The following is a 27,164-nucleotide window of genomic DNA, read 5'->3' on the forward strand; positions in this document are numbered from 1 at the left end:
GAAAAACAAAACCTTTAATTGCAGGAATAAATGAAGCTGTTGTAGATAGCTATAAATAGAAGGGAATTGTTCTGTGCTTTATGTGATTGCTCTGATTTCCAAAAGGGCATTAAATTACTGGCTTACTTCTCTAGTGCAAGTATACACATATTGCAAATAACTACACAAACATTATTAATACTAATTTCTCATACAAAGAATGTTATTTTGCACATTAAAAAGCTAGACATCATTATCACTCCTTTTTCTGAACTATGATTTATGCTGATGTGAGTGCTTTTATAGTGCTTTTTAGGAGAAAGATTGCCTGCTTTAATCAACATGCCAACATATTTTCACACGCTTATTAAAAGGTTTCCTACAATATCAGGAATAAACTTACAGCAGACTGAAGAGTTCTCGATAGTTCTCATCTCCTTTCCCTTCTGATACTAAGCTGTCCAATTTATCAATCAGCTCTGCTTCCACCTTAATCAGATAGAAACAATCCATAAGACTGGAGTTATCTTTGCAAATCCCAAACATTAGTGAAGTTGGGAAAATTATATTTTACTGATAATAAAGCCTGTTGTGGGGGGAAATACAACAGACTCTAGTTGCTGCTGTTACTGCCTGCCTCCATCCCCTCCCACCAGTGTAGTTTCCTTATGGCCAGAAAACTACTGTTGACAATGACTCACTTTTTGAAGAGATGTACAGTCATGCAAGTGGCCTACCTCCTCTGCTCATGCACCTGCACAGCTCTTTAAAAAGTGAGCAGTAGCCAATAGTGGGGCTCCTTCCTCTTCATAACACCTTTCCAGACACACACACCTCCCAGCAGGTAAGGCACATGGCCTGAGATACTGTCTGTCAGTTACTAGACATGCATAAACATGGGGCACCCTTGGCAGGGAGAGGGACAAGCACTCACGAGTTAACAGTTTGGATCACCAGTCTGACACTCTGCACATTGGGCTAGATCCTAGCACAATAGGCTGGCACTTTGCACTGTGGGCTGACCCAGAACACAACCACCCTCCAAGGAGAGCAAAATCCAAACTCCCAGTGAGGCCAAGCCCTCCCTCCAAATTTACTTTGTAGGTTGTACAACCAAGCAGCTGGGAACCAGTGAACAGAAAGGGCTGAGTGGTCCTTGACAGCCCATGTGCGCGTCCACACCCGTCTATCTGCCCTTCCTCCTCCTCCTTCATGAGGTCTGGTCAGGTCTGGTCAGCCTGTATGGGAAGGGCACCAGGTCAGGAACACAGGGCTTGCTTGAGCTGCCTATGTCCTTGCTGAGGCTCAGAGTCATCTGGGCTTGGAAGTCCCACTCCCAGAAGATGAGGTCCGGGACTTGCATGGTCGATGGAATCACCATCTGCTCAGATGTGCAATTCCAGGGACCATCCCAGGTGGCTGGTGTCTTTGCAGTGTTTGTGATTGGTGTGTTGGGCTGGCACCCAATGATATAATGATGACAGTAAATACCCTTGAAGGAGGAGGAGGAGGAGGAGGAGTTTGGATTTATATCCCCCCTTTCTCTCCTGCAGGAGACTCAAAGGGGCTTACAATCTCCTTGCCCTTCCCCCCTCACAACAAACACACTGTGAGGTAGGTGGGGCTGAGAGAGCTCCGAGAAGCTGTGACTAGCCCAAGGTCACCCAGCTGGCGTGTGTGGGAGTGTACAGGCTAATCTGAATTCCCCAGGTAAGCCTCCACAGCTCAGGCGGCAGAGCGGAGAATCAAACCCGGTTCCTCCAGATTAGATACACGAGCTCTTAACCTCCTATGCCACTGCTGCTCCTTCAGTAGTTGGAACCTCAGAAAGTGCCACTGCCCCTTCCCCTCACTGGGGAACACCTTCACATGTGAATACTGGAAAGCTTTCCATTGCCCTTGCATGGGAGCACCCACATAATCCGATGGGAGAGCTTATCAGCGCTATAGGTGGGGATGGGAACAACCTATTTGTGCCTGGAAGACCCTTTCCCAGGAGTACGTTCCCTGTGTAAACATGATTCCTTTCTGGGCCCACTGATCACTGAGTGATGAGATAGGTGCCTCCCTGGGTGAGTTACCTATCATGGTGGCCTGGGTGCCTCTGTCTGGAGTATTCTCCCCTCCCTTGGGTTTTGGACTGTCCCCTGGCCTTTTCTGCATCCTTTTCAGAAGGAGGGGTTCAGAGGATGACTGGGAGCTTATCTGCCTACTCCTGCCCTCACAACACTGGGCTGGCTCTCTCCTCTCCTGTTCCTTTACCCTGGCTGTCAGGGTTCCTGCCCCACCCTCTCCATTGTGGGTCTGGGGCAGTACAGTTTCAGTTCCACAGAGTGGCTTTTTGCTCTGCTATCCTGGAGTTGGCTCAGTTATGCTGCTCCATCCTGTGAATTGCACTGTGCTGAATTACTTTGTGCTGGCCTCAGCTGTTCCCACAAAGTAATAGAAAGGGGAATAAATGCAACCAGTATTATGAACACCCCTAGGAAACCTCTCATTTTTGGCTGGGCCACACTGATACGATGGGCCTTAGAGCATGTTAGACCCTTGTGTAATATTTCAAAAAGAACATGTTTATTATTTTCTATATGTAGAACAAATGTAAGAGTGTAGTAGCATCTTAAACACTGAAAGAATTTTTCAGGGTACCTTTCCAGGATGTTGGAAATGCTTCTAGACTTGAATTTAGTTCTGCTACTATGCTGGTTGAATTTTTTTGTGGATGTGAAAGCTTTTTGCTTGTAAATCAGGATACAGACAGACAGACAGACAGACAGACAGACAGACAGACAGACAGACAGACAGACAGACAGACAGACAGACAGACAGACAGACAGAGAACAGTGATACTGGAAAAAACTATTGATATATCTATACCTGTTTGAAATTGCCATTTTTTCTCTGCTCCCAGTCCATCATGTCATGAAAAATGGGGATCATGATATTTCGGACCTCTGGCTGTGGGACCAGTGTAACACCAAGAAAGGGACCAATCATTCCAGGAATAAAATTAATTTTATGTTCACCTAGGTTATAGAAAAATACACATTTATTCAAGACATTCCATTAGCACCTCCTCTTGCCATTTTTTGTACTGATCATCTTACTGCCAACTTAAAATATTTAATCTTCACAACATAGGCAGCATATGAGGGTGTTTCTTGCTTAATTTAAAAAGAACAGTTGCATATTTGGGTTTTTAAAGGGTTAACACTGTGGCCTTTCCAGACCAATCTCTGAATCTGGAATTGCCATGATTTTTTTACTAATCTTTGGGTGGACAAATCACATGTCTTTGTGATCTTCCTACTGCATTCCCGTATTTTCTGTATTGTGGTGTCATTTTTTCAGATCTTTCTTGTGATGATTCTTCTGACATAATCTACTATTGCAGTGCTAGGATGGGCAGTGTCCAAGTGCTACTGAGGCCTCCTATAGTTATTGTCCCCTTTCAGATTCTTCTCCTCCCTGCTGAATTAGTTATTTCCTAATCTCTGCCTGCTATTTTCCTACTCTGATGAATAAATGATTATAAGCTCTTTGGGATGACTTCGGCTGTTTTTCAAATATATGATAAAATGATTTGCAGCTATATGATAAAAATAATTATCAGAGATTTTGGCTTACTATGAAGGACAAAGAGACTGACTTTGAAATTGGATGTGAGAGACCATATACAAGCACATATGCACACAAGTATATAGTTTCTGTGTGTGCATGAACGCACATAGGAAGAGAAAATAAGACAGAATATTTTAAGGAGGGAATATGTGACTTTTAATTTTGCTTTGTTAAAGGTACTTTAACGATAATGCACGTGTGTAGTTTTTTTTCTTTTGTGTTTGTTTTAAACGAGCAATCTTCATAGCTTTGCAGAAGCATTTGGAGGTTGACCAGTTCTTGGAGCAGTTGCTATTCCAATATACACTCGAAGAAGCTATGAAGATAGCTGATTTAAAACAAAAAGAAACCACATGTGTGCGGGATCACAAGGATAAACAAACTTTATTAATCTACTTGTATTAATCAACTTTTTAGACTGAAACGGCCAGCATGCAGAGGAAACTCCTGGGGACATTCTTAAAATGGTCTCGGCGTCAAGGAGGCTACTACAGAACAAGGCAAGTTTAGCAAATAGTCATTGGAGACAATATAAAAAATGTTCTCTTATCAAAGTAAAATGTTCAATAGTACACAGAATGATGACTTTGATGAAGGCTGTGCTTAAAAATTATTCTTTAGTGTTCATAATCATTTGAAAGTGGGGGGAAGCAGGCATTAGAATCACCACAGAGATTCCACTACAAAGAAGGTCTAGGAAATAGGGGCAGATCAATTCACAATTGGGCTTAGATCTTTTGGAGGATAAAGTGTACAGGAATAATTTCTACGGCATCCCTGTGAGTGAAAATAACCCTGAAAACTTGATTGGATCCATACTAAATTTTCCAGCAACTGAGGGGATGGAGTAATTTCCACCAATTGCCTCTTCCTGCAGCAGACCCTTCTTACAGTCTGCTCACTGCCAACAAAACATAGATGTCAATATTATATCCTTATTCCATATTTATTCCATATTTAATCAGACTTCCCTCTAAGGAACTCAAGGCATTTTCAAGCAATTGTAGTTTCTGGATGGTCTTCAAAGGAAGTCCCTGATTGAATACATTGCAATGTATTCAAATTATATCAAATGTATTCAAACTATATCAAATATTCAAATATGAATGCATCAAGTGCTTAGATTAATAATGGCTCCAGAATCAACTGGGCCGTAATTGCGAAGGGGGGCAGGGCACATGGTGAGCTCTGGAGCAATGAGCATGCGGCCCTGGGCCGGCCGTGCGGCTGAGCCACACCCAGCCTGATCGTATGATGCACACGAGTGTTAGAGGTGGAGCACGCTCCCTATTTATTAGGCAGCACGCGGTTGCTGTGGCCTTCTTCGATACCGTGAATCAGGCAGTAAACTGCTTTGCTTCCAGCATTGACATGCTCATTGCTTTTGAAATCCTTGGGGGAATAAGAATTGTTTGCCTCTTTGCAATTCATGAGAGTGTAAATATTAAATATTTGACAGACACCCCCAACACAGGATCATGTGTTATTAAAAAAGGAGATATTATAGTTTAGAAAAATTATACTACATAGCATAAATTCAGTGGATTTTATGGGACAGGCAGAAGCAATGCTGGTTGATCATTAACTATGGTCAAGTGATTTTTCAACATATGAGACTTTACCAGCTGCATAGTATTTCACAATTAAATTTTAAAAACTTGAAAAAATTGGAAGATAGTCATACCAAGATTCTGCCACATGCTGTACAGCTCATATGCCATCATTACACGCATATCACTGTATCTAGAACAGAAGCCACAAATATTATTCCATTACATGCATGAAATCTAGCAAGGCAATATTTTAAATTGAACTGAGCATTGATAACAAGTTTTCTTAGGAGACAATATTAATATTTGAATAACTGTACTGTATTTTATGATAGCTAAGATTAAAAATAATTAAATTGGAAATTCATTATGCTCTTACTTGTCCAGAATCTTTTTACGCTTGGATGGAGTAACAGTTTCCAACTGGAGACTGGGCTGGTTTATAAACAAAACTGATAAACTGAAATAGGAGTTCCAGACCTAGAAAGCAGAAAACAACAACAAAGACATATAGTTTTCATCTGTAATGCATATTATGTTCCATAAATATGCCATGAAGGCATTTCACATCTGAAATTGTCATAGTTCCATTAGAGGCTAGGGAAAAATAAAAAGTCACAAAATAAAGGTCTCTGAAATAACTTATTATATGCAGAATGTTTCAAGCGACATATGAAAACTGCATACTGTGAATCTGACAGAATGTAAGGATGCATCTTCCCATCTGTCTTACAAATGACACATCCTCTGACAACCTTGATTTACACTTTCTTCTGTGTGCCTCTGCATATAACGGCATTCTGACACATACAAACAACGGACTTCAGAACAAAATCATAAATTAATATCAGAGCAAACATTCTTGAATGAAGATAAAGCACCTTATCGTACAAAATTACTAACTGGTCTTAATGTGCTGTTCAATATTCTGGTTGTACTTCGATCAAATTAACTAACAGGGCAGTTTTAGAGAAGTCTACAAGTTTTTTGAACCAGGAGGAAAGGTGAGGTACAAATATTTTAATTAATTAAATAAGTTAAGACTTTCTATATTGAAACTATAATGTTCACTTCAGTACACAGAGCTATCAATAAATGCAAACTTGAACATAAAACATCAGACTCAAGTGGCACAGTAGTGAAGCCTGAAATATGAAGTACCAACTATGGAAACCCCACAAGAAAGACAAACCAGAAGATGCAAATAGAACGTTCAGGAAAGAGCAAGGTGGTGAGAAAAGTTCTAGGACTACCAGGAATACTTAAAACTAGTAAGTCAGAAGGTTCGGATTTCATACACTTGAGGGTTCTTAAAGTCCTCAAATGTGAAAAATGTTGATCTACTAACAAATATGTGTAACTTTCACAAATACTGGCTTCCATGCCAGATGACTGGAAAGTACAGAGTGTCACTCATACAGGACCCTGAGAATTCTAGGTCAGTTAGCCTAACATCTGTTCCAAGTAAACTAGCAGAAACTATTATTAAAGAAATAATGTTAAGACTTTTTTTTAAAAAACCCCAAATCTGCTGACAGAAAATCAACATGACTCCTGCAAAAGAAAGTACCTTACCAAACTTGGAGTTCTTTCAGCAGGTTAACAAGCAAATAGATGAGAGTGATGCAGCAGATATCTTATAGGTGAATTTCCAAAAGGCTATTGACAAGGACGTACACCAAAAAGTCTTGAATAAGCTTAACAGTCATAGGATAAGAGCATGGGTACTCAGATTGAATAATTACTGGTTAAATGGCAGAAAGCAGAGAGAAGGAACAAAATGGAAATTCTTGCAATGGAGGGAAGGTGTCAGTGGAATCCCACAAGGGTGGAGTTCCCTTGGAGTGGAGTTCTACCCACAAGGGCGGAAACTGGGGCTAGCGCTATTTAATTTGTTAATAAATTATTCTGAATTGGAGGTAAGCAAGGTAGTGGCCTGTTTTGCAGATGATGCTAAATTATTCAAGTTGGTAAAAACCACTGGTGAAGAGCTATAGGAGAACCACTCCAAATTGATTGAGTGGGCTACAACAAGGCAAATGAACTTCAACAGGGATAAATGTAACATGATGCAAATTGGAACAAAAAGTCCAGTTTTAAATCTATGCTGGTGAAGTCTGAACTGGGTAAGACTGAGAGAGAAACAGATCTTACAGATGGAGTGGAAAGCGAAAGTTTGATGAAAGTATTGACCTATGTGTGGCAATTGCTAAAAGGGCAAACTCCCTGCTAGGAATGATTAGGAAAGGGACTAGAAATAAAATGGGCAGCATTGTCATGACCTTGCGTACAGCTATGGCGCAGCCTCATTTGAAATACTGTGTGCAATTCTGGTCACCATACCGCAGGAAGGATACTGCAGAGCTGGAAAAAAAGCACACAGGAGGGTAAGCAAGGTTGAACCACCTTTCCTATGAGGAAAGGCTAGAGGGTCTGGAATCCAGTCTGGAAAAAAGATGGCTAAGAGAAGTTATGATAGAGGCTTATAGAAGTATGCATGGGGTAGAGAAAGTGGATACAGAGATCTTTTCCTCTGTCTCACATAATACTAGAATTAGAGGGCAACCCATTAAGTTGTTGAGAAATAAGTTCAGGATATTATAAAAGGAAATACGTCTTTACTTGAAGAGCAATTATATTAAGGAACTCACTGCCAGTAGTCATAGTGATGGCCATTAGTATAGATGGCTTTAAAATGGATTTGACAGATTCACGCAAGAGAGATTCATCAATAGCTATTACCTTGGTGACTACTTCCATATACAGAAGCTGCAATTTTCTGAATACCAGTGCTAAGAGGTAGCTTCAGAAGAAGACCTTGGCTTCTAGGCCCCGTTTGTTTGGCTCTCCTCAGTAACTTCTATGTGAAACAGTATGATCTGCTAGATGCAACACTGGTCTGATCCAAATTATATTCTTAACTTTCAATAATCACTATTATTCAACAGATCTAAAAATGATGATGTATACTAATTTCAACAAAATACGGTGATCTGAATTTTGTCGAGGAAAGAGACTGCATACTTTTTACTTTCAGTTTCAGATAAATACTAAAACCTACAATTGTGTCCATGCACTTGTCATTATTTTCTAATTAATATATCTCTTGCTGGACTTTCGATCTTGCTTCAGCAACTTGATAGAGCAATGCTTTTTGATTGTAATTTAACAATTTGATAACAAACTAATACATAAAGTAAACATTCAAAATCCATGCTGTTTATAAAAACATGCTATTTTAAGAATCTATTAATATTTCCTTACCTTAAAATCAAAATCTGTTTCTGTGAAGTTCTTATGTAGTGCAGGAGACAGATATTGGACTGTTGTAACTATTATACTGCAATAACAGAAAAAACCATGTTGGATGTTTGTATACACCTTAAGCATTATTGCAATCTGCAACTCAGAATATGTTCTACCTCTTCTTACAAATTTCATTACAACTGATGTAAAAACACCTTTTATTACTATTACATTATGAAAAATTTTAAATAGTTTGTAATATTAGCAGAGACTGATCAGATAGTGCCAGTTGAATTGTGCCTTAGAAAACCAAATATTTTATTATATATGGATTTATTTTCTCTTGTTAAAAAAGTCTTCAACCTAGTGGGTTACAACAGCATTATAGGGCAATTTCTCTTCTCATTAATATTTTCCTCCTGAACCACTATAGTAAATCTGCATAAAATCTTGAGACAAACAGATCTTCACCAAATCTTCATATGAATTTGAGAACCAGTGTGGTGCAGGTCATTAAAACAAGTGAAAATTAGATCCAAATCCCAAGTGTCATCAAGACTACTGTGATCAACCTCACAGGGTTGTTGTAAGGATAAAATGGAGGAGAAACTACTCGTGTCACTCTAGATTACTTTAAGAAAAGATGGGAGAAAAATGTCATAGAAGTATGTAGTCATTTGGATTCTGGTTCTTCACATTCAGCTGTTGTGACATAATTAGGTTAGTCAAAAAGAGATGGAGGCTGGGTCCCAGTTCAGACGCCTTGACTGAACTATGATCAGGCCATTAGGAATGGGCTATAAACTCACATTCCTCCCTCCTCATCTCAGATGCAGAGACTCCATTCATTCTTTCTGGTTTGTAATAACCACAATTTGTTTAGTTTGGTCAAACTCTGGACCAAACTAGATGGAATATGCACCATGATGTTGAGAAACTAAAATTCCTAAGTACTCTGAGACCTGATTTGGCTGGGGAATGGGGTACAGGGATGGGGAGGGCCTTCAGCATACCCCCTGTGCAATTTTCTTGAGCTGAAATGGCCATGGTTGCTTGCCACACTGTGGGGCTCCATGAGTTAACAATCAGTGCATGTAGAGCCTCCAGTTTAAGGAAATGGATCCCCTCCCATGGCTGCTTCAGCTTGAGGGGAAATGACACCAGACGGAAGGCTGAAGCCACTCCTCCCTGTGCTGTATGGCTGAGTTGAACTGGACCCTGGAGCATTTGGGAAAAACAGTGTTGCACTTAAGTCTTGGGAGAGAATTCTATTTCTAGTTTTATTTCAGAAACTGGTAACACTTGAAACTGTGCCCCAAATACTTTCACACACAGACATGCACTTTTTAAAGTTAAATCAACACCTTGCATTTGGATAAAAAAACATGTATAAACAAAGCACATCACCCTCAGGAACAAAAAAACCAGGAGTTTTCTATATTGAGTCTATACTTACTTGCTGGTGAGCAGCCTCATTACCATCCAGTCTCGAGGAAAGACACTCATTTTCATCAAGTTCCGAAATACACAGAAAATCTTCAATAGGAATTCCTAGCAAAAAAGAACAAACAGATATATAGTAGACGTATATATCCTGCTTATTGAAAGAAACAAAGTAAACATGTCTTCCCTATTTCACTTATGTGACATTGGTAAATAGCAGATGGTGGCCAGCAGATATTTATTATTATTATTATTATTATTATTATTATTATTATTATTATTATTATTATTATTATTATTATTATTATTATTATTATTATTATTATTATTATTATTATGTACATAATAACACAGCACAAGTGTTTGGAATTCATCTTTGCATATCGAGTCCTTCCCAAGGACCTAGGTTGGATATTAGAGGTATTTGCGTAGAATGTGGGCAGTTCCTAGAAGTGCTGCTTTCTGCAGCATGTGGACTGATGTTCCAAGTTTAGGCTTTTCAGATGCTTTTCAAGATTTCTTGGGATTCCTTCTAGAGCACCGACTACTATTGGGATTACTGTTTTTCTTTTTCGTCACAATCGGTCGACTTCAATTGGTAGGTCCTTGTATTTTGTGATCTTTTCCAGATCTTTGTCCTCTACCCTGCAACATCTATGATCCAAACATGTTTTTTCTCTACCACTGTTATGTCTGGGGTGTTATGTGCCAGGTGTTTGTCTGTCTGTATTCTAAAGCCCCAGAGTATTTTTGCTTCTTCATTTTCTGTGGTCTTCTCTGGCTTGTGCTTATACCAGGTCTTGCTACAGGGCAGGCTGTATGCCCAAACCAGAGAGGCCTCTGATGAGGAGCCAATGTGCCCCAAACTTAAAACCATGGTGAAGACAAGAAAAAGAAACTTTATACCGGATTGGTCATCAACAGGGTCAACAAGGACCATGTCTAGTGCTGGAGTACCTGGGCACTTGGCAGAAAGTGGGCTACAGGACTCAGTATCTTCAGCTGAGCAACCAGGCCTGGAGACTGCAGGGTTACTGGAAGCACCAAACAAACGTCGAAAATACATGTGTGCAGAGAATAGAGAAATTATTATTACGGTAGATTTCACAGCTGCCAGATCTTGAGCTGGTTGTTGGTCTTTATTACAATTCGAGCCTCACTCGGAGGTTTGTTGAGTCAGCTTTGTTGTGCCAGTTTTTGGTCCTCATTTTAATCACATTTTTTCTGTATTCTTGTTTGGTTTTCTTCAGAAAATGTCTGTTCTTCACTTCAATCAATGCCTGTTCTTGACTTTCATTCACATAATCAGCCAGCGCATGCTTCTCCTCTTCCACTGTTTGCTGTACTTTCAGTAAGCCTTTGCCACCATATCTCCAGGGAAGGTATAATCTATCAGTATCACTGCATGGGTGTAAGGCATGGGGCATTGTCATGAGCTTCTGAGTTTTTCTATCGAATGCATCCAACTCAGCCTGTGTCCAGTTGATGATTCCCACAGTGTACCTGATGATGGGTATGGCCCAGGTGTTGATGGCCTTGATGGTATTCCTGCTGTTTAATTTAAATTTCAAAATTTTCCTGACCCTGGGTGTATTCTCTGCTGACGACAGGGCATTTACACCAGTAGGAAGGTGATCCTGCTACCGTGTGGGTGCGGTTGTCTTTCCCAGGTGCTGGATGCTGCCCCAGAGTCACAAGGCTATTGCCGCTGTGGCATAGCAAGGGCAGGATGAAGGAAGAGCCGACATTAGTCAGCTTTCTTCCAGTCAGTCACCACATTACACCGGCAGCTGGGAGTCTCAACTTAAGGGACCTCAGCTAAGGCAATTGTGGGGAAATTTGGCTTCTCGGTGGCAGCACCACCAGGAAACTCCTTTGGGAGTGGCAGGGCAGCATGGCCACTCAGCCTGTGTATGGGGCTCTAAATCGGTGTATGCGTAATTTACATTGGTTGTTATGGCCTTGATCTACATTTTCCCTTCCAGGTGCTTTTATGCCTGAAAACCACCACACAATTATTTAAAATATGTAAATCTTGCTTGTCATCCATTCAGGGATGTCCCACCATCTCATTTTGTTTGAACCTAAAACAAATGGCATAAGATGGATTTGAACATGAAGACTTGTGTATATGTAGAACTGAAGAAAGTCTCCATATGATGTGAACCAGTGGTGGGAATTCAAATAATTTAACAACCAGTTCCGGTGGTGGGAATACAAATAATTTAACAACTGATTGTTTACAAGCACCATTTTAAAAACCGGTTCTGCCAAAGTGGTGCAAACCTGCTGAATCCCACCACTGATGTGAACCCATCTAAGAAATAATAAACTCAAGAACTTACCTAACAAGCCTACACATGATTTGTGTGGCAAATATTTGTAAATATTACAGCTACGGGGATTTTTTACCATATGGAGATAAATTTCTGCATTCCTATAGAAAGGAACTGCACGACAGATCAAATAAATAGACATAATTCCAAATCTGCTTTTTCTATCTCACCTTTAGCTCATCCTTGCTCTGGAAGCTGTCCAATAAATGTTGGAAATGAGTGTCTGACATTTGACGAAGTAGAGATAAAAGACAGGACACATACTCTCCCTGTCAATTGCAATGAAGAACAATTTCAGTAGAATGATCACATGCACAGTTCATGTAAAACCAAATTTTAGGATATGGGAAAAGGTACAGGGTTTGAAAATGTTCCAACACTTATGAAAGGAAAACATGTTTAAATTTTAAGAATGGCTCATTATAGCTTATGATCCAGCAAGTTGTTAAACTAATAATTAAGTGTAGAACTGCATATAATGAACATTGTGACACTGTGACAATGATACAAATGAACTCAATATACTACCATCAGTATCAATCAGTATATGCAGATACTACTGTGCTGACAACATCTACTAATTCCAGAAATTCTGGCATTCAATACCAATTTGTGATACAGCAATGGCAGCAAAATGTGGCAGAGGTAAAACAATAGTTTGCTAACAGAAAACTTCTTTATGACGATGACAGGACTCAATGAGTCCTTCAAACAAGAGTTTTGGGATTAAATAATGATACACAAGAGAAACTTAGTATATCATGGAAAGCCTTCTTTAATGCATTTAGGATAGTCATGGGGTTTTATGGTATAGTGGTATCTAAGCCATACTGCACCATATATGAATTCCTCAGTTTTTTTCAGACTAAAATGATCTGGACTGAGAAGATGGCGCTATAGCTACTATGATATTGACAACTGTTCCCTGACCTTTAGGATTGTTTATAATAACTGTTACAGAATGAATATTTGAAAGGCAAAGAGTAGCCATGCCACATGCCTGGGATGGTGGTCTCTGCCTTGGTGCTGGAATTCTATTCAGTTGTCACAGCTGACTGAGGAAATCTGTCTGCTAAGGGTATTCAAGAAGAAGGTCCTATGAAATGGTTCGGCAACTCCCAACAAGTGTGCCAAAATTGTCCATTTTGATCAACATGCCAGCTCCTTTGTTCTACCCCAACAGCAGTAATGTTGTAGAACCAGGATGGTCTCTGTGACTCTTTTTAGGCCTGGAGTGGAGATGTCATCAACCAAAACATCCTCTGGCCCACCATCCCAATGATGGGTGTTTTACTAGGCCAAAGTGAATCATTGTTGATAAAAACACTACGTGCATGTACAGTGTGGCTGCCTGTCTGAAAAGTAGAAGCCATCACTGCCAATGCATGCTTTTCGGTCCCCTCTCCCCACTACACTTTTGCTTGGCAGCACACGAACATCCTCACAGCTAGACGTTACATTTCAATTGGCACTGGGGAAAAAGACAGTTTAGCCATGTGCTATCAAGCCTATTAGTTTTCTAATACCCTTGTTTGGAAAGAAGATGAAACAGAATTTCAGAAAATCCTGGTTGTTGCCATTTACACTATCATGACAAGAAGATATTGCATATCCCCTTTCCATGTGCTTCAGCCTAACTCATGAGGAATATTAAAGGGAACTTGTGAAATATATCATACAAGGTGATAAAATTCAGCTGGGTCACACTTTTGCAAGCTATGTACATGGTCAGTAGGAAAGGTAACATATTAATATTTTAATAACTAAATTGTTCTGTTCTAGGATTATCACCTTTTTCTGGACATGGCCTTAGCACTGCAATCTTCAAAGTAGCTTTTGCTGTCACATTTCCACATAAGGAAAATCAACACCTGCTTTATTGTTAAGTTTTGAGTGGCATTAACCACAAAAAAGCAGGACCTGAAGAAAACATGGCAGTCCTAGTTAGTTCTTGTTTATGAGCTGACACAGAACACCTATTTTGTAAATTAATACGGTATACAAAGTGTTTTGGTAAGAAGACATGAAAACTATAAGTTCAAGACAGGAAAAAATAGAGTGAGAACTTGTTTTGTCTCCTTTAATAGATTAAGGAATGCCTTTTCCTTTTTGCTCAAGCAAAATGGAAACAGCTCAGTTTCAAATATATTTGCATTGTAGATAACGCTATATCTGAAGCAGCATGCAACACACTATCTAGTGAGAAGAGGGAACTAACTGAATCCTTTCAGATAGAAATGTATGGTTGGGAACATTCAGTAGGTAATTACTTAGCAAATTACTGAGACACCCACTGATAATTTTCAATTATGAGAGCATCGTCTCTCATTAATAATACAATCTAAAAAAACTAGACCTTTTGAATAGCTAAATGATCACCAGTCTTACTGCTGTGCTTAAATTTACCTGAAAATGTAAGTTTCAAGTTTCTCAGTTTTAAAGGAGACAAAATTCATTCAGGTAATGGTAATTAAGTCACTATGAAGATGAGGGGAGGGGAAGGGAGGAGTAGATTAGATAAGCAGGAAATAGAACCTGTTTGTTAGTTACTAACAGTGATTTCAGCTGTGCACTGTGGGCAACGCTGCCCTCTTACCGCCTCCTGAGACTGCGATTTACTCATGATAGTAAGTAAAGTCTGTAAAAGTACATCCAGGAGGCTCTCCACCATCATCTCTATTTCCTCAACTACATCCATCTCCTATAGTAAGTAGTTAGAACACAGACAATTATCACTCCACAGAACTGAAATGTGAAGGCAAACATCTTTCACATATATCAGGAAAAATCAGGTATTAGCTGTTAACAGAAGAAACAGTTGAATATGGGTTTCAGGGATAGAGATAAAAATAATAATGGATTGTTGAAGTACATAAACATACTTTCCAAAGATGTCTTCACAAAAAGATTTATAACACAATCCTGAATTCTGAGTGTTCTTGGACTCAAAAGAATCAAATGTCACTGCAATGACCTAGTAACAATTTTACTCAAAATACTGTATAGTGCAAAATTTTACCAATATTTATGATTCTATTAATATTAGAAAATGTTAATGCATACATTTTTATCTGTAAATGCAGTTAACATAACCAACCTCTTATCTCAGAGATAACAGTTGCACATATCTGTAAATGTTGGTCATCAAGTGGTCTTCTGTGTGGGCACACATTGGGACTGCACATTTGCAGTGCAGTCACGGGATATATCTCCCAAGTGCTCAAATTCAACGCGTCGCAGTGTCCATTCATATAAAGCATCCATTCATATAATGAGAAGTTGTATCTCCCGTTGTCATTGAGACTTTTTGGACAGAATTACTACAAAACAACTTCAGTGGTTGGATATTTAAAAGATACTGGTATTCTAAGATACTATCATAGAGAAATGAATGGTTACATGGACTTCTTTCTGTTCTGTGATTTGGTATAAATGGTGTGACTCATATGAATTAATAAGTGTATGTTGACATTAATATAATACGGTTTATTACTATACATAAACTCATATAAGGATTTACATCATAGTTTGAATTGGCATCTTACTTTAATTGCTGGAGCCTAGGTGAGACGCGTTGAATTTGAGCACTATTTACGTGGCACCCTACATAGTTTTTGGTTTGCACATATATCTCCAAAGCCCTCCAGCAGACCAGAAGCACCCCTCCTCCCCTGGCGGTTTCAAACCAAAATGATCACATAACCAGGAGGAGGGGCACTACTCCCTCAGTTCTCTCCTTGCCACTGCTGGAGACCCCAAGAAACTTATAAGGTTCCACAGAGTTCACAGTGAGGCAGGAGAGAGGAATGTGTATCCATACAGAAAACTACTCGATGAATAACAGTTACTCTGTTTTCATCATCATGGCTTTTGTGCAGTCCCACATTGAGAGATTAGCAAGCTCACTGAGTTAAGGAGACAGGTGTGAAACTCTCAAAGGAAGGGTCCATGGAGGATTGCCTTCCTAACAGTTGTTTAGCATCCTAAATTGACATTCATTCAGAACAGGAAACTCCACCCACTTCAGAAACTCTCCAAAAACTACAGGGGATAAAGTGCTCCAAACAGCCACAAACAGCCACTAGAAAGAACAATAACCCTCCTGATCCATAACACCTTTTACAAGAAGCCCTTAAAAACTGAAAGACTCTCTCAACAGAAAGAGGGGGAGGGAGTCCCTCATCCAGGCAGTGTCTGCCAAAACATGCCTCCAAGGTTCTCCCCTCGATGTCGAAAGACCTGGAGTGGACAAGAAGAGGGGGAGGGAATCCTTCCAACAGACAGTGTCTCAGAGTCAACAGAGAGGAAGAGAGTCCTTTCTTAGGCAGTGTCTGACAGCACATGCCTCCAAACTTCTCCCATCAATGTTAACAGATTTCAAAGTTGAGAGAAAGAGAGAAAAGATGCTTTAGTCAGGCAGTTTGTAGACAAAGTGTTAGAAAAGAGCCATTCTGAATTGGACAGAAAGAGAGGGAGGGAGCTTTAGTTAGGCAGTCTGCAGCCAAAATGTTAGAAAAGAGCCATTCTGAATTGGAGGCTCTGTCAGGCAACATCTCCAGATTTCACCCCTCAGAGCTAACACAGCCAAGGAGGGAGGAATTTGCTTTTATTTAGGCTAGTGTGCAGGCAAAGCCTTTGAAAAGACCAGTTTATCTGAGGATCTGGCCAACCACACTTGGCAGGGAGGGGGACGGTGCCTTTCTTCAGACTGAAATGCAGTCAAAAACCTTTGAAAAAGAGCTTTTTAAAATTCAGTTCTATCAAATCATGCCTTTTGGGTAAACCAGTTACAGAAACAGCAGGAAGTTCTGCTGTATGATCCCCAGGCAGTGGCGTATCTGCCTAGGGACAGGGGGGTACCCTCTGTCCCTGGGCGCCACTAATCTGGTCATGTGGGGTGCAAAATTGACCCCCATGTGACCAGGAAGATAGGAAGCTTCCTGCTGCCTCGTCATCTTCAAGCACCCTCAGCCCCACCCATGTCATCATCAACGTGGGTGGGGCCAAGGAAGCCCAAGGACAGCCCCTCAAGTCTCTCCCCCACCTCCCAGCTCCTGGCCAGCAGCTGGCAGTCCCTCCTGCCCTCCCCTCTGAGAAGAGCAGAAGCAACTGAAAAGCTCCATCCTCAGCTCCTTTGCTTTTATAAGCACAGGGGCAGGGCTTGGGGGGAGGGGCTTTGTGGAGGGTGGGCCTCCCCAGAGAGGAGAGCAGAAGGGACTGTCGGCTGCCAACTGGGAGCTGAGAGCAAGGTCTGGGGGCGGGGCTCGTGGGGGTGGGCTCCCCTGAGCCCCGCCCCCTAGCACAGTGGGGGGGCTCTTAAGAGATCGGCTGTCTGGGCACCATTTTCCCACCATACGCCTCGGCCCCAGGTAGATAAGGCACACAGAATGGGCATTTATCAGAATAATTTTAAAGCCACTGTTGGCACAACCCTGAGGAGGCATTTTCAGCCACAATGACAAAGCAGAAATGTAGAAATATTTCTTCTTTAAATGTAGTCTATTCTTCACTAGAATGAATACTGATGTGATAAATGTCTCCTCAGCCTCAAGAATTAGGTGAGGAAAAACTACAGAACACCAATGGAAATCTTTTTGATGCCACAAAGAGAGCTCTGAAGGAGTAGTGCCCCTCCTCCTGGTCATGTGGTCATTTTGACAAGAACTAGCCAGGCAGGGGGAAGGAGTGCTGCTGGTCTGCTTTTGGAGATCTTTTTCATGGCTGATCTGTGACTGTGAAGACTCAATGTGGGACTGCACAGAAGTCATAATGATGAACTATATACCATGCTAATACATAAACGTCTATAGACTCCTTCATTAAAATCACTGCGGTGTTTATGCATATTGTCACATCTAAACAATACATACCCAATTCCAATTTTAAAAAATCAATCTATATTGACATCTGTGATCTACATAATTAATTGCTTGATAAAACATTAGAATAAGCCAGTAGACATAAAGATTACCAAAGAGTTAGTTTTGATGATGGAAAAGATACTGCTAAGAATCCCAGAGCAAATCAGCAACTCTTTTTGTTGTCTCAGGTGAAGATGAATATGATGAAGAACCACAGGTAGCAAGATGCGTCGGGATTCTAGAATGGTGGTAGTGCAAGAAGAAAGAAACAATATTATTATGATCATTTTTCAAAGGTTTACTGGCCAGGGAGTGCTTTGCGTTTCTGTTACTTGTTAGCACAAACTCAACATTATTTGAGAATAACATTTAAATTATCGTTGTACAAAATCTTGATTTTATTCATAAGCATGCATGTGAAAGATGAATACCTAAAAAAGAATAACAGATAGACCGGCTGTACAATTCTCAACTGCTCCCTTAAAAACAATATGCTAGCTTAGTTAAGGATGCCATGAATCAGATTTTGAGTGCAATCCATGACAATCAAGCAGATTCTGAATCTAAAGTATTAATTTACATCTTGTCGAAAACTGAAAAGGGATTAATATATTTTTACTTCTGTGAGTGAAATTACAATGCCTATAGATTTTAATTTACTAGCATTAATATTCTGCTGCATTTTGCTCAATGAGTTTTGCTTCCTGCAGCAGTTTGAGTGATCCAAAGGCCATATGCCTTTGAGATAGTTTGCTAATTATTAAATGCAGTGATATTATAATATTTGGTATTAGCAAATCTGTTTTAGGTTGGTGATGACTTACAATGCAATCCTGTGCAGAGTTAATTCAGTCTAAACTCGCTGAAATAGGTTTAGACTAGGATAACACTGTATAGGACCGCACTGTTGGCATCCTTATTGCTATTTTCAATATAAGAAATGCATGTAAACTTGCTTGGCTTATTCCTTTAGGACCAAAACAACTACATGAGCTTGAATTCCACAAATGGAATTTCAGACATGAAATCTATCCTCAAAAAGCAACTATAGGCTAACTGAAAAGGGATCGGGGCCACAGAGTAGGAAACAAGTGATTTGATTTTCCCTTGTTATTTTCTCTATAGAAAATGCCTGCCAGCTGCTCTGATCTTCACTAGGGTAAAAGAACAGATATTGTGTGCCTGTCTTTTTTTCCTACTAAGATTTAAAAACAACCCAGCAGGGGCTATCTTCCCATCAAGGAAATGACATGGGTAAGTAGAGGGATAACTGCACCACAGTCCCACTCTAGTCTTTCCATATACTATTATCTATAGGGGCGGACCACCCACAGGGACATGTGGGGTCACAGGTCCCCGGGCGCAGGTCATGGGGGGGGGCGCAGAAAATCAAGGCTCATGTCACTTAATGCTCGCCGGTCTTGCCAGACCCAGTGGTTCCCTCCCTTCCTGTCTCCTTCCGGGAGGAGTGATGCATGAGTCTTGAGGAGGGCGTGAGGTGGGCCAGGCACAGCAGGAGCATGGCAGAGACTGGCCAGCCAGCGGAGCTGTGTGCAAGGAGAGAAGTCAGTGCACCGGACCGCCGGCTGTCTCCCATGATTCCCTCATGGACAGCCCAGAGGAGGTTGACTCCTGCCACATGGCCGAGCCCCTCAGGCAGCCGCCAGCCTGCTTCCACAAGCTCTCAGGTGCAGAGGCGGTGGAGTGGGCCAAGCCAGGTGGCAGGAATGTGTCTCCTCCAGGCTGTCCTGGAACACTGCCTTCCCTCCTCATGCATGGTTCCACACACACCCCGACCAGCCTCTGCTGTGCTCCTGCTGTACATTACCTGCTACCACAAGGCCTCACTGCTCCTGAGGCGCCACAGCCACACCAACCGCCTCCTGCTGCTGGGCCCCGCCGGCAGAGGACAGGAGGTGGGCGGCAGCGGTGGGGGGTGCTCCTCCTGCTGCTGGGCTCACCAGTCGATGAGGCTGGAGATGACAAGGGTGGCCTGGAAGATGAGGGCAGAGAAGAGGGGCCACAGCTCCCATTCCTCCCCTAGTTGCATCGCTCACAGTGCCCCGGCTTGCCACCACCCCCACCTTCCCCTCCCAGTGCCACTGCTTGCTACCCCTCCACCTTCCCCTCCCAGTGCCACTGTTTACTACCCCCACCTTCCCCTCCCAGTGCCCCTGTTTAATACCCCCACCTTTCCCTCCCAGTGCCACTGCTTGCCATCCCTCCACCAGTGCTCCTGGCTTGTCACCCCTCCACCATTGCTCCTGCTTGCCATCCCTCCACCAGTGTTCCTGCTTGTCACCCCTCCACCAGTACTCCTGCTTGTCACCCCTCCACCAGTGCTCCTGCTTGTCACCCCTCCACCAGTGCTCCTGCTTACCATCCCTCCACCAGTGCTCCTGTTTGCCATCCCTCCACCTTCCCCTCCCAGTGCCACTGCTTGAAATCTCTCCACAAGTATTCCTGCTTTAAATTTTGATTGCATGGTTTTATTAGTGTTGGAAGGTGCCCTGAGCCCACAATAGGGAAGGGTGGCATACAATCAAATATAATAAATAATAAATAGATTAATAATAATAATAATAATAATAATAATAATAATAATAATAATAATAATATATTTTAAAACATCTCTTTGAGCTAAACTCTGACCATGTGTGGCTTAGTTCACTGGATTAACACAGAGTATTAATCCACGCTTATTAATAGCATCCCTGTATTATCACTTACTTGGACATTAGCAAGGCAACTGTTAATTATCTTTCTATAATACTTTTCATTTCTAGATCACTGTATAGTTTTCTGCTGTGGTATCCCAATCATATAGCATAACACACATTCTAATTTTGTCCACATTTTTGTACATTTAAATGTAATGCCTCTTACCTGGGAAAGAAAATAAGCGACTGTCGACAGTACGAGCTATAGACTGCAGTTTAACTACATCCATAGATTGTCCAATATGCACAGTACTGGGCATGCTCCCAAGAGTCCCCCGTACAAATTCTGCTACCTCTTGCACTGTAAACATCTGTAGTAGCTCATCAAAAATTGCAGGAAACGAGTTCAACAGAGCAGCCTAGAAAAGAAATATGAGACCACTGAGATCCGTGTTGGTGCAACAAGAACAGAAAGTCACAAGTTTGTGTGAAACACAAATAATGATGGTACATCCAGAAAAAGACGAGGATCCAGACTAAGGCTCCATCTTTATAACACCTTGCTATCCACAGGACATAAAGCATATCTGGCATATAGACTCATGGTCCTATCTTGCAGTCTTGCCCAATAACACATAAAAATATGAGTACAGTGTCTTTGAAAAAGCCAGAGAAAATGTCTTTAAGTTTATTTTGTAGGTAGAATCAAAAGAACGGCAGATTGTTCTATCTATTTGTGATTGATTTCACAAATGAGTATTTTTGTGAAGTTGGAAATGTTATGTTAGGATTCTGATTTGATAAAGATAGGAATAAATGATAACTTTCCCTCAAAGTTGGTTTTAAATATTTATTCTGACTGCTTCTTAGCCGCAATACTATCATGTAATTCTAACAGAACACGATCATGGGGAAAATACATCAAATCACACAAGGATTCACTTTAATTGTCTTCTGTAGTACTAGGGTATCTTCACTAGCTTGACACTACCCTGAAATTGCCTCTGAGATGGATACAGTATCTACAACAATTATGTAACATAAATTCTAAGTTTTCTGGGTTGTGTGGCCGTGGTCTGGTAGATCTTGTTCCTAACGTTTCGCCTGCATCTGTTGCTGGCTTCTTCAGAGGTGTATCACAGAGAAAAGTCTGTTTTGCACTTTGTCTACTGAGAAGGGAAAGTTTAGTGGGGTGTATTGTCCAAGTCACAGGGTGGGGAACCAATCAGTAAGTGTTTGTTTGGAACTTGCTATGCATAGGTGTGGTTGAGTGCATTGTATTGCGGGTGCGGTTATCAGTCCATTTTTAAAGTACTGGTAGCCAAGTTTTGCTAATTTTCAGAGTCTCTTCTTTCTTGTTGGAAGTTGTCTGGGTGTTTATGAATTTCAATGGCCTCCCTGTGCAGTCTGACATTGTAACCTTCCGAATTGTCCAGAATTTCCATGTTCTCAAATAAAATGTTATGTCCAGTTTTGTTTAACGCATGTTCTGCAACTGCAGATTTTTCAGGATGGTTAAGCTGACAGTGTCTTTCGTGCTCCTTAATACGAGTCTGAATGCTGCGTTTTGTGGTTCCTATGTAGACCTTTCCACAGCTCCAGGGTATGCGATAGACTCCTGCAGAAGTGAGGGGGGTCTCTCTTGTCCTTTGCTGAGCGTAGCATCTGCTATATTTTCCTAGTAGGTTTGAAGATGAATTGTAGGTTGTGTTTTTTCATGTGTTTCCCTATTTGAACTGTGATTCCCTTGATGTACGGTAGAAATATTTTTCCTCCGGTGGGCTGTTTCTCCTCAGTCCTCTGAGTTTCTCGTGGTCTTAAAGCTCTTCTGATTTCTGTTGTGGAGTAGCCATTAGCCTGCAGAACCCAGTCTAGATGATTTTTGCCACAGATGCAGGTGAAACAGGTAAGATCTACCAGACCACAGCCACACAGCCCAGAAAACCCACCACAACCAGTTGAATCCAGCTGTGAAAGCCTTCGATAATACATAAATTCTAAGGGTTACTCAAAAGTCAGGGTGTACAATTGACCTCTGATCTTAAGAAGGAAATAAGGGAGTTGAATAAAGCAGATAATGATGTAATACTGGGTTACAACTAACTTCACACTGACTAGGCAAACACAGAGACGTATCTACCTAGGGACACAGAGTACGTGGGCACAACCATTCCGGTCACGCCAAAAAGTCCTCCTACATACTGAACCATTCAAGGCCCTCAGTCAAGCAAGCCTCAACTTACATCAGCGACAGTCGGGTGCCTCATGCTGCCAGTCCCTGGTCGTCTCAGCCCCACCCACTCTGGATGGTGGTCCAGAGTGTCCGGGGGCAAAGTTGCTGCCCTCCCAACACTCCCCCAACTTCTGCAGCTGCACAGCACCTCCTGGACCACAACTGACCAGGATGATGGGGGAGCTCCGTCTCTGACTCAGCAAGCCTTCTCCCTGCCATCACCAGCCTTCTCCCTGGCCGACAGGGCATGAACCGGCTGGCACAGGAGAAAGGGAAGGTCGAGCCCAGCAGAAAGGAACCAGCGCTGCTGGTTGGGATGGGGGTCAGCCGAGGAGAGGCTTTCCGTTGGCGTCAGCCCATTGCTGACCACCCGACAGAAGCTGGACTGAGGTCGTGGTCGCCGGTTTCCTCATGCTGGGCCAGCACAGGAGGTCAAGCCCGACAAAGAGGTAAGCCGCAGGTGCACCCGCGTGCAGACTTCTCTTCCCCTCACCTGCAGCTACCCTGGTGCTGCGGGTACAGGGATGGGCTTCTCTTCCCATCCCTGCAACCAAAACGCCAGGGAAGCCACGGGTGCACCGGCATGCAGAGACAGGGAGAGAAGCCTGCAGGCTTCTCTTCCCGTCCCTTGTGCGCACCATGGGTGCTGCTGAACAAGGAAGAGGGGCTGGCTGCCACACAGCCGGCTTCTCTTTGCTGCCCAGGCAGCAGCCCCGGCACGAGAGAATCTCCCGCTCCCACCGGCTCTAGCCTCTTTTTTAAGAGACAGTGTTCACATAAATACATCTTTACCATATGAGTGATTAAAATGTGTAATTTGCTACTGGAAGACGTAACTGGAAGACATAATGATGGCCAAAGGCAGACATGTTTTAAAGAGGAGATTAGACAGATTCAGGGAGAATATATAAAGTTGTCAGCTCTGTATTGAGAACATTTTGGGGGTGGAGCCTGGGTAGGGTGGTCTTTGAGGAGGGACTTTAGTGGGGTACAATGCCATAGAATCTAATATCCAGAGGAACTCATCTCTGTAACCTGGAGACCAGTTGTAATTCTGTGAGGTCCCCTGCCACCACTGGAGAATGGCAACTCTAAGAATATGTAATGGAGACCATGCCATATTGACTAAAGAGAACCTCTGAATGCAGAGGCAGTAAACCTCTGAACAGCAATGCCAGGAAGCAGTATCAGGGAAAGAACTCGGTCTCCAGGTCCTGTTGCTGGCCCTTGACAGTAACTGGTTGGTCACTGTGTGAGAAACGATGCTGCACTTGATGCATCACTGGTCTGATTCAGAAGGGCTTTTCTTATGTTCTTATAACTATGACACTCTTCCCACTTTATCCAAGTTTCCATTCAACCAGTACCTTACAAACACCCTTTTATCAACAACTGCCTGTCAATATGCCAGTCTTTTTTTGTCTGGACTATAATAATTTCCCTTCCTCTTTCCTTTTGGTCTACCCACCTCCATCAGCTATATTTTTTTCCAAACTCCCAACCTGATTCTGTTGCCCACTATTTTTTGAATCTATTGCCCTTTACATTCCTGACCTACCATGCAAAATATTAATGTAAGATAGAGGCATTTATCAGCTTCATAAGGTTTAGCTTCATACAGGTTTAACTACTGCTAAAGTGCTGTGGTTAATTTATAAACAAAACAGATTAGGTCACCTGGCTAACTGGCATATACTCCAATATATCACACAATAAAGTCTTTGTTATGGTGCTGTAAATTCTTTAAAATATTACCTTTCTCCAGCCCAAGATCATTGACACAATACATAGGGAATCCCATTAACGTATTAGATTTTAGGCTGTTCATTTTTTTTGATCAAATACTAAATTAAACTTTGAATTAGTCTGAAGATTAATAAACAAATCAATGAGGAAAAATGGTAATCTGTTAGTATAGGAATAAAAATCTGTTTTTTTTAAACTGTGAGAATACTGATATGTTGCTGTACCAGGGAATCCAAAAGGAAATTCTGAAGAAGCATTTTCTTCCAAAAATGAGTGGCAGCTAGCTACTGTTGATGAAATGGTATGATCTCAAAAAAGGGTGTATATTTGGGATTAGATAAAAAATAAATTTACTAAAATAGCTTGATCAATCAGTGAAAAAGCATATGATTATTTAACTAAAATCTTTAATCAACTCTAAACTGATTCCTCTGAAGAGCACAGAGCAGCAGTTTTATAGTTTTGCATCAACTGTGCCAGTAGGTTACTCTGACAAAGAGTAGCCAATTTCATTTTAAAGTGTCTATTTTCCCATTATCTACCTCACAGTATCCCACAACTGAGACAGTATTATGGAATAGGAAAAAATAGAAGTCAGTATAAATGAGAAATAAAATGTTCTCTTTCACCTTATATTTGACCTCTTTTTGGATGTTGTTGTTTACAACTTAATCTATAGCTTCTTTAGATTGCTATGCACAAGAGCATTTCACTACAATCTATCATTAAAATATAATCTTATAAAGTCTGCCTTGAGACTGGACTATTGTAACACACACTACATGGGACTGCCCTTGAAGACAGCACAGAAATTTCAATTGGTACAGAATGCTGCAACTCAATTACTATTAGGAGCAAGATGTATGTAGTGCATCTATTCTGTAGTCTCTCCATAAGTATATGCTTAGTTCCTGAGTTCAGTTCAAGGTATGGTTCTAAAATCCTTCATGACCAGAATCCCAAATATCTACAGGATGGTCCCTCCTCATATGCACAACTACAACAGTTTACTTCATCTCAGGAAGGTCTTTTGAAAGAGACACCCTGTAAACAGTTAAAATCATATCACAGCATTCTCTGCCGCGGCCCTTTTGGAAGAATGGCATTCCTGAATAGGTGAGGATGGCTCACAAAAAATTGTCATTCCACAGAATGGGGAAAAAACAGACTGAGTGATCTTGTTAAAAGAAGTATCTTCCATAAATTTTTATAACTTTAGAAATAAGTTTCAATGTGAAAATTTTATAGTTTTTATTGTGTGAACATTTCTGAAGTATGCATCAAATCTCTGTGAGAAAGATGAGGAAGGAAGGAAGGAAGGAAGGAAGGAAGGAAGGAAGGAAGGAAGGAAGGAAGGAAGGAAGGAAGGAAGGAAGGAAGGAAGGAAGGAAGGAAGGAAGGAAGGAAGGAAGGAAGGAAGGAAGGAAGGAAGGAAGGAAGGAAGGAAGGAAGGAAGGAAGGAAGGAAGGAAGGAAGGAAGGAAGGAAGGAAGGAAGGAAGGAAGGAAGGAAGGAAGGAAGGAAGGAAGGATTTATACTCCACTCATATGAAGTCTCAAAGTGGCTTACAAACTCCTTCCCTTCCTCTCCCTACAAAGGACACCTGGTGAGGTAGGAGAGGTTGAGAGAGTTATGAGAGAACTGTGACTAGCTCAAGGTCACCCAGCAGGCTTCATGTGGAAGAGTAGGGGAATCAAGGCTGGTTCTCTAGATTAGAGTACAACTGCTCTTAAACAGTACACCATGCTGGCTCAGTCATTTATCATGTTGGAGGGCATCGGAATTAAAAATTATTGCTCAGTGTCATTTATATACTAATGAAACTAATACTAAATACTAATTTGCAATCCTTATTCCTTTTCACAATATCCATTGTAAGGAAAACCTTAGTTCTCTCAAAATCTTGGAACATGCTACTTTGAATATAGTTAATCATGTCAAATTTATTTTATGGTATTTAAAGAAAGTAGAAAAAGGCCTATTTGGTTTGGTTGAAAGATGTGGGGAGAGTTCAACAAAAGGTTTAGTGATCCCTGCCACTTCGTAATGTACTTTAACAGTGAAATCCTAAGCAAAGTTACACCCTTCTACAACCACTGATTTCAATAGACTTAAGAAGAGTGTAGCTCTGATTAGGATTGTGCTGTCATTTGCTTTATAGTGTTTCAAAATGACTTGAAAATTCAGAAGCAGCATATTAAAAACATAGCCATAGTAAAACAGGATAACATCTTGAAATACAATCATTATCATTTCAACGTCTTCATCCTATTTCAATTATATCAGTTACATATAGTTTACATTGGTACAATATTAGGTGGCTGTTATACTGTGACATTATCTCCAGTGATGTATGTGCTTAGAAAATGAGGTACCAGAAGAGCTGTAATTAGAGAGAACACACTGCTGTTGTGGCCAGCATCATGGAAAGTCAGACTATAATAAGCAAAAATGAAACCAATCCAAATCATTTTCTTTAATGCTTGTGTT

The 27,164-nt window shown here is 41.2% G+C and overlaps 1 protein-coding gene across 8 annotated transcripts in view; it reads right to left on the reverse strand.

The window, feature by feature from the left end:
• Positions 1-27,164, reverse strand: part of DOCK3 (dedicator of cytokinesis 3) — a 228,932-nt gene that overhangs the window by 71,250 nt on the left and 130,518 nt on the right. For all 8 annotated transcript variants that reach the window (XM_048491130.1, XM_048491135.1, XM_048491129.1 and 5 more), the window contains 10 exons: positions 20,923-21,115; positions 18,147-18,274; positions 14,730-14,876; positions 12,346-12,444; positions 9,853-9,947; positions 8,415-8,490; positions 5,530-5,630; positions 5,285-5,343; positions 2,857-3,005; positions 383-468 (listed from right to left, as the gene is read on the reverse strand). In XM_048491130.1, coding sequence (XP_048347087.1) covers positions 383-468; positions 2,857-3,005; positions 5,285-5,343; positions 5,530-5,630; positions 8,415-8,490; positions 9,853-9,947; positions 12,346-12,444; positions 14,730-14,876; positions 18,147-18,274; positions 20,923-21,115 — 1,133 coding nt within the window. The remainder of the gene's footprint in view (positions 1-382; positions 469-2,856; positions 3,006-5,284; positions 5,344-5,529; positions 5,631-8,414; positions 8,491-9,852; positions 9,948-12,345; positions 12,445-14,729; positions 14,877-18,146; positions 18,275-20,922; positions 21,116-27,164) is intronic.

Source organism: Sphaerodactylus townsendi, linkage group LG03 (genome assembly GCF_021028975.2).
Source record: "Sphaerodactylus townsendi isolate TG3544 linkage group LG03, MPM_Stown_v2.3, whole genome shotgun sequence".
Lineage (NCBI taxonomy): Eukaryota > Metazoa > Chordata > Lepidosauria > Squamata > Sphaerodactylidae > Sphaerodactylus > Sphaerodactylus townsendi.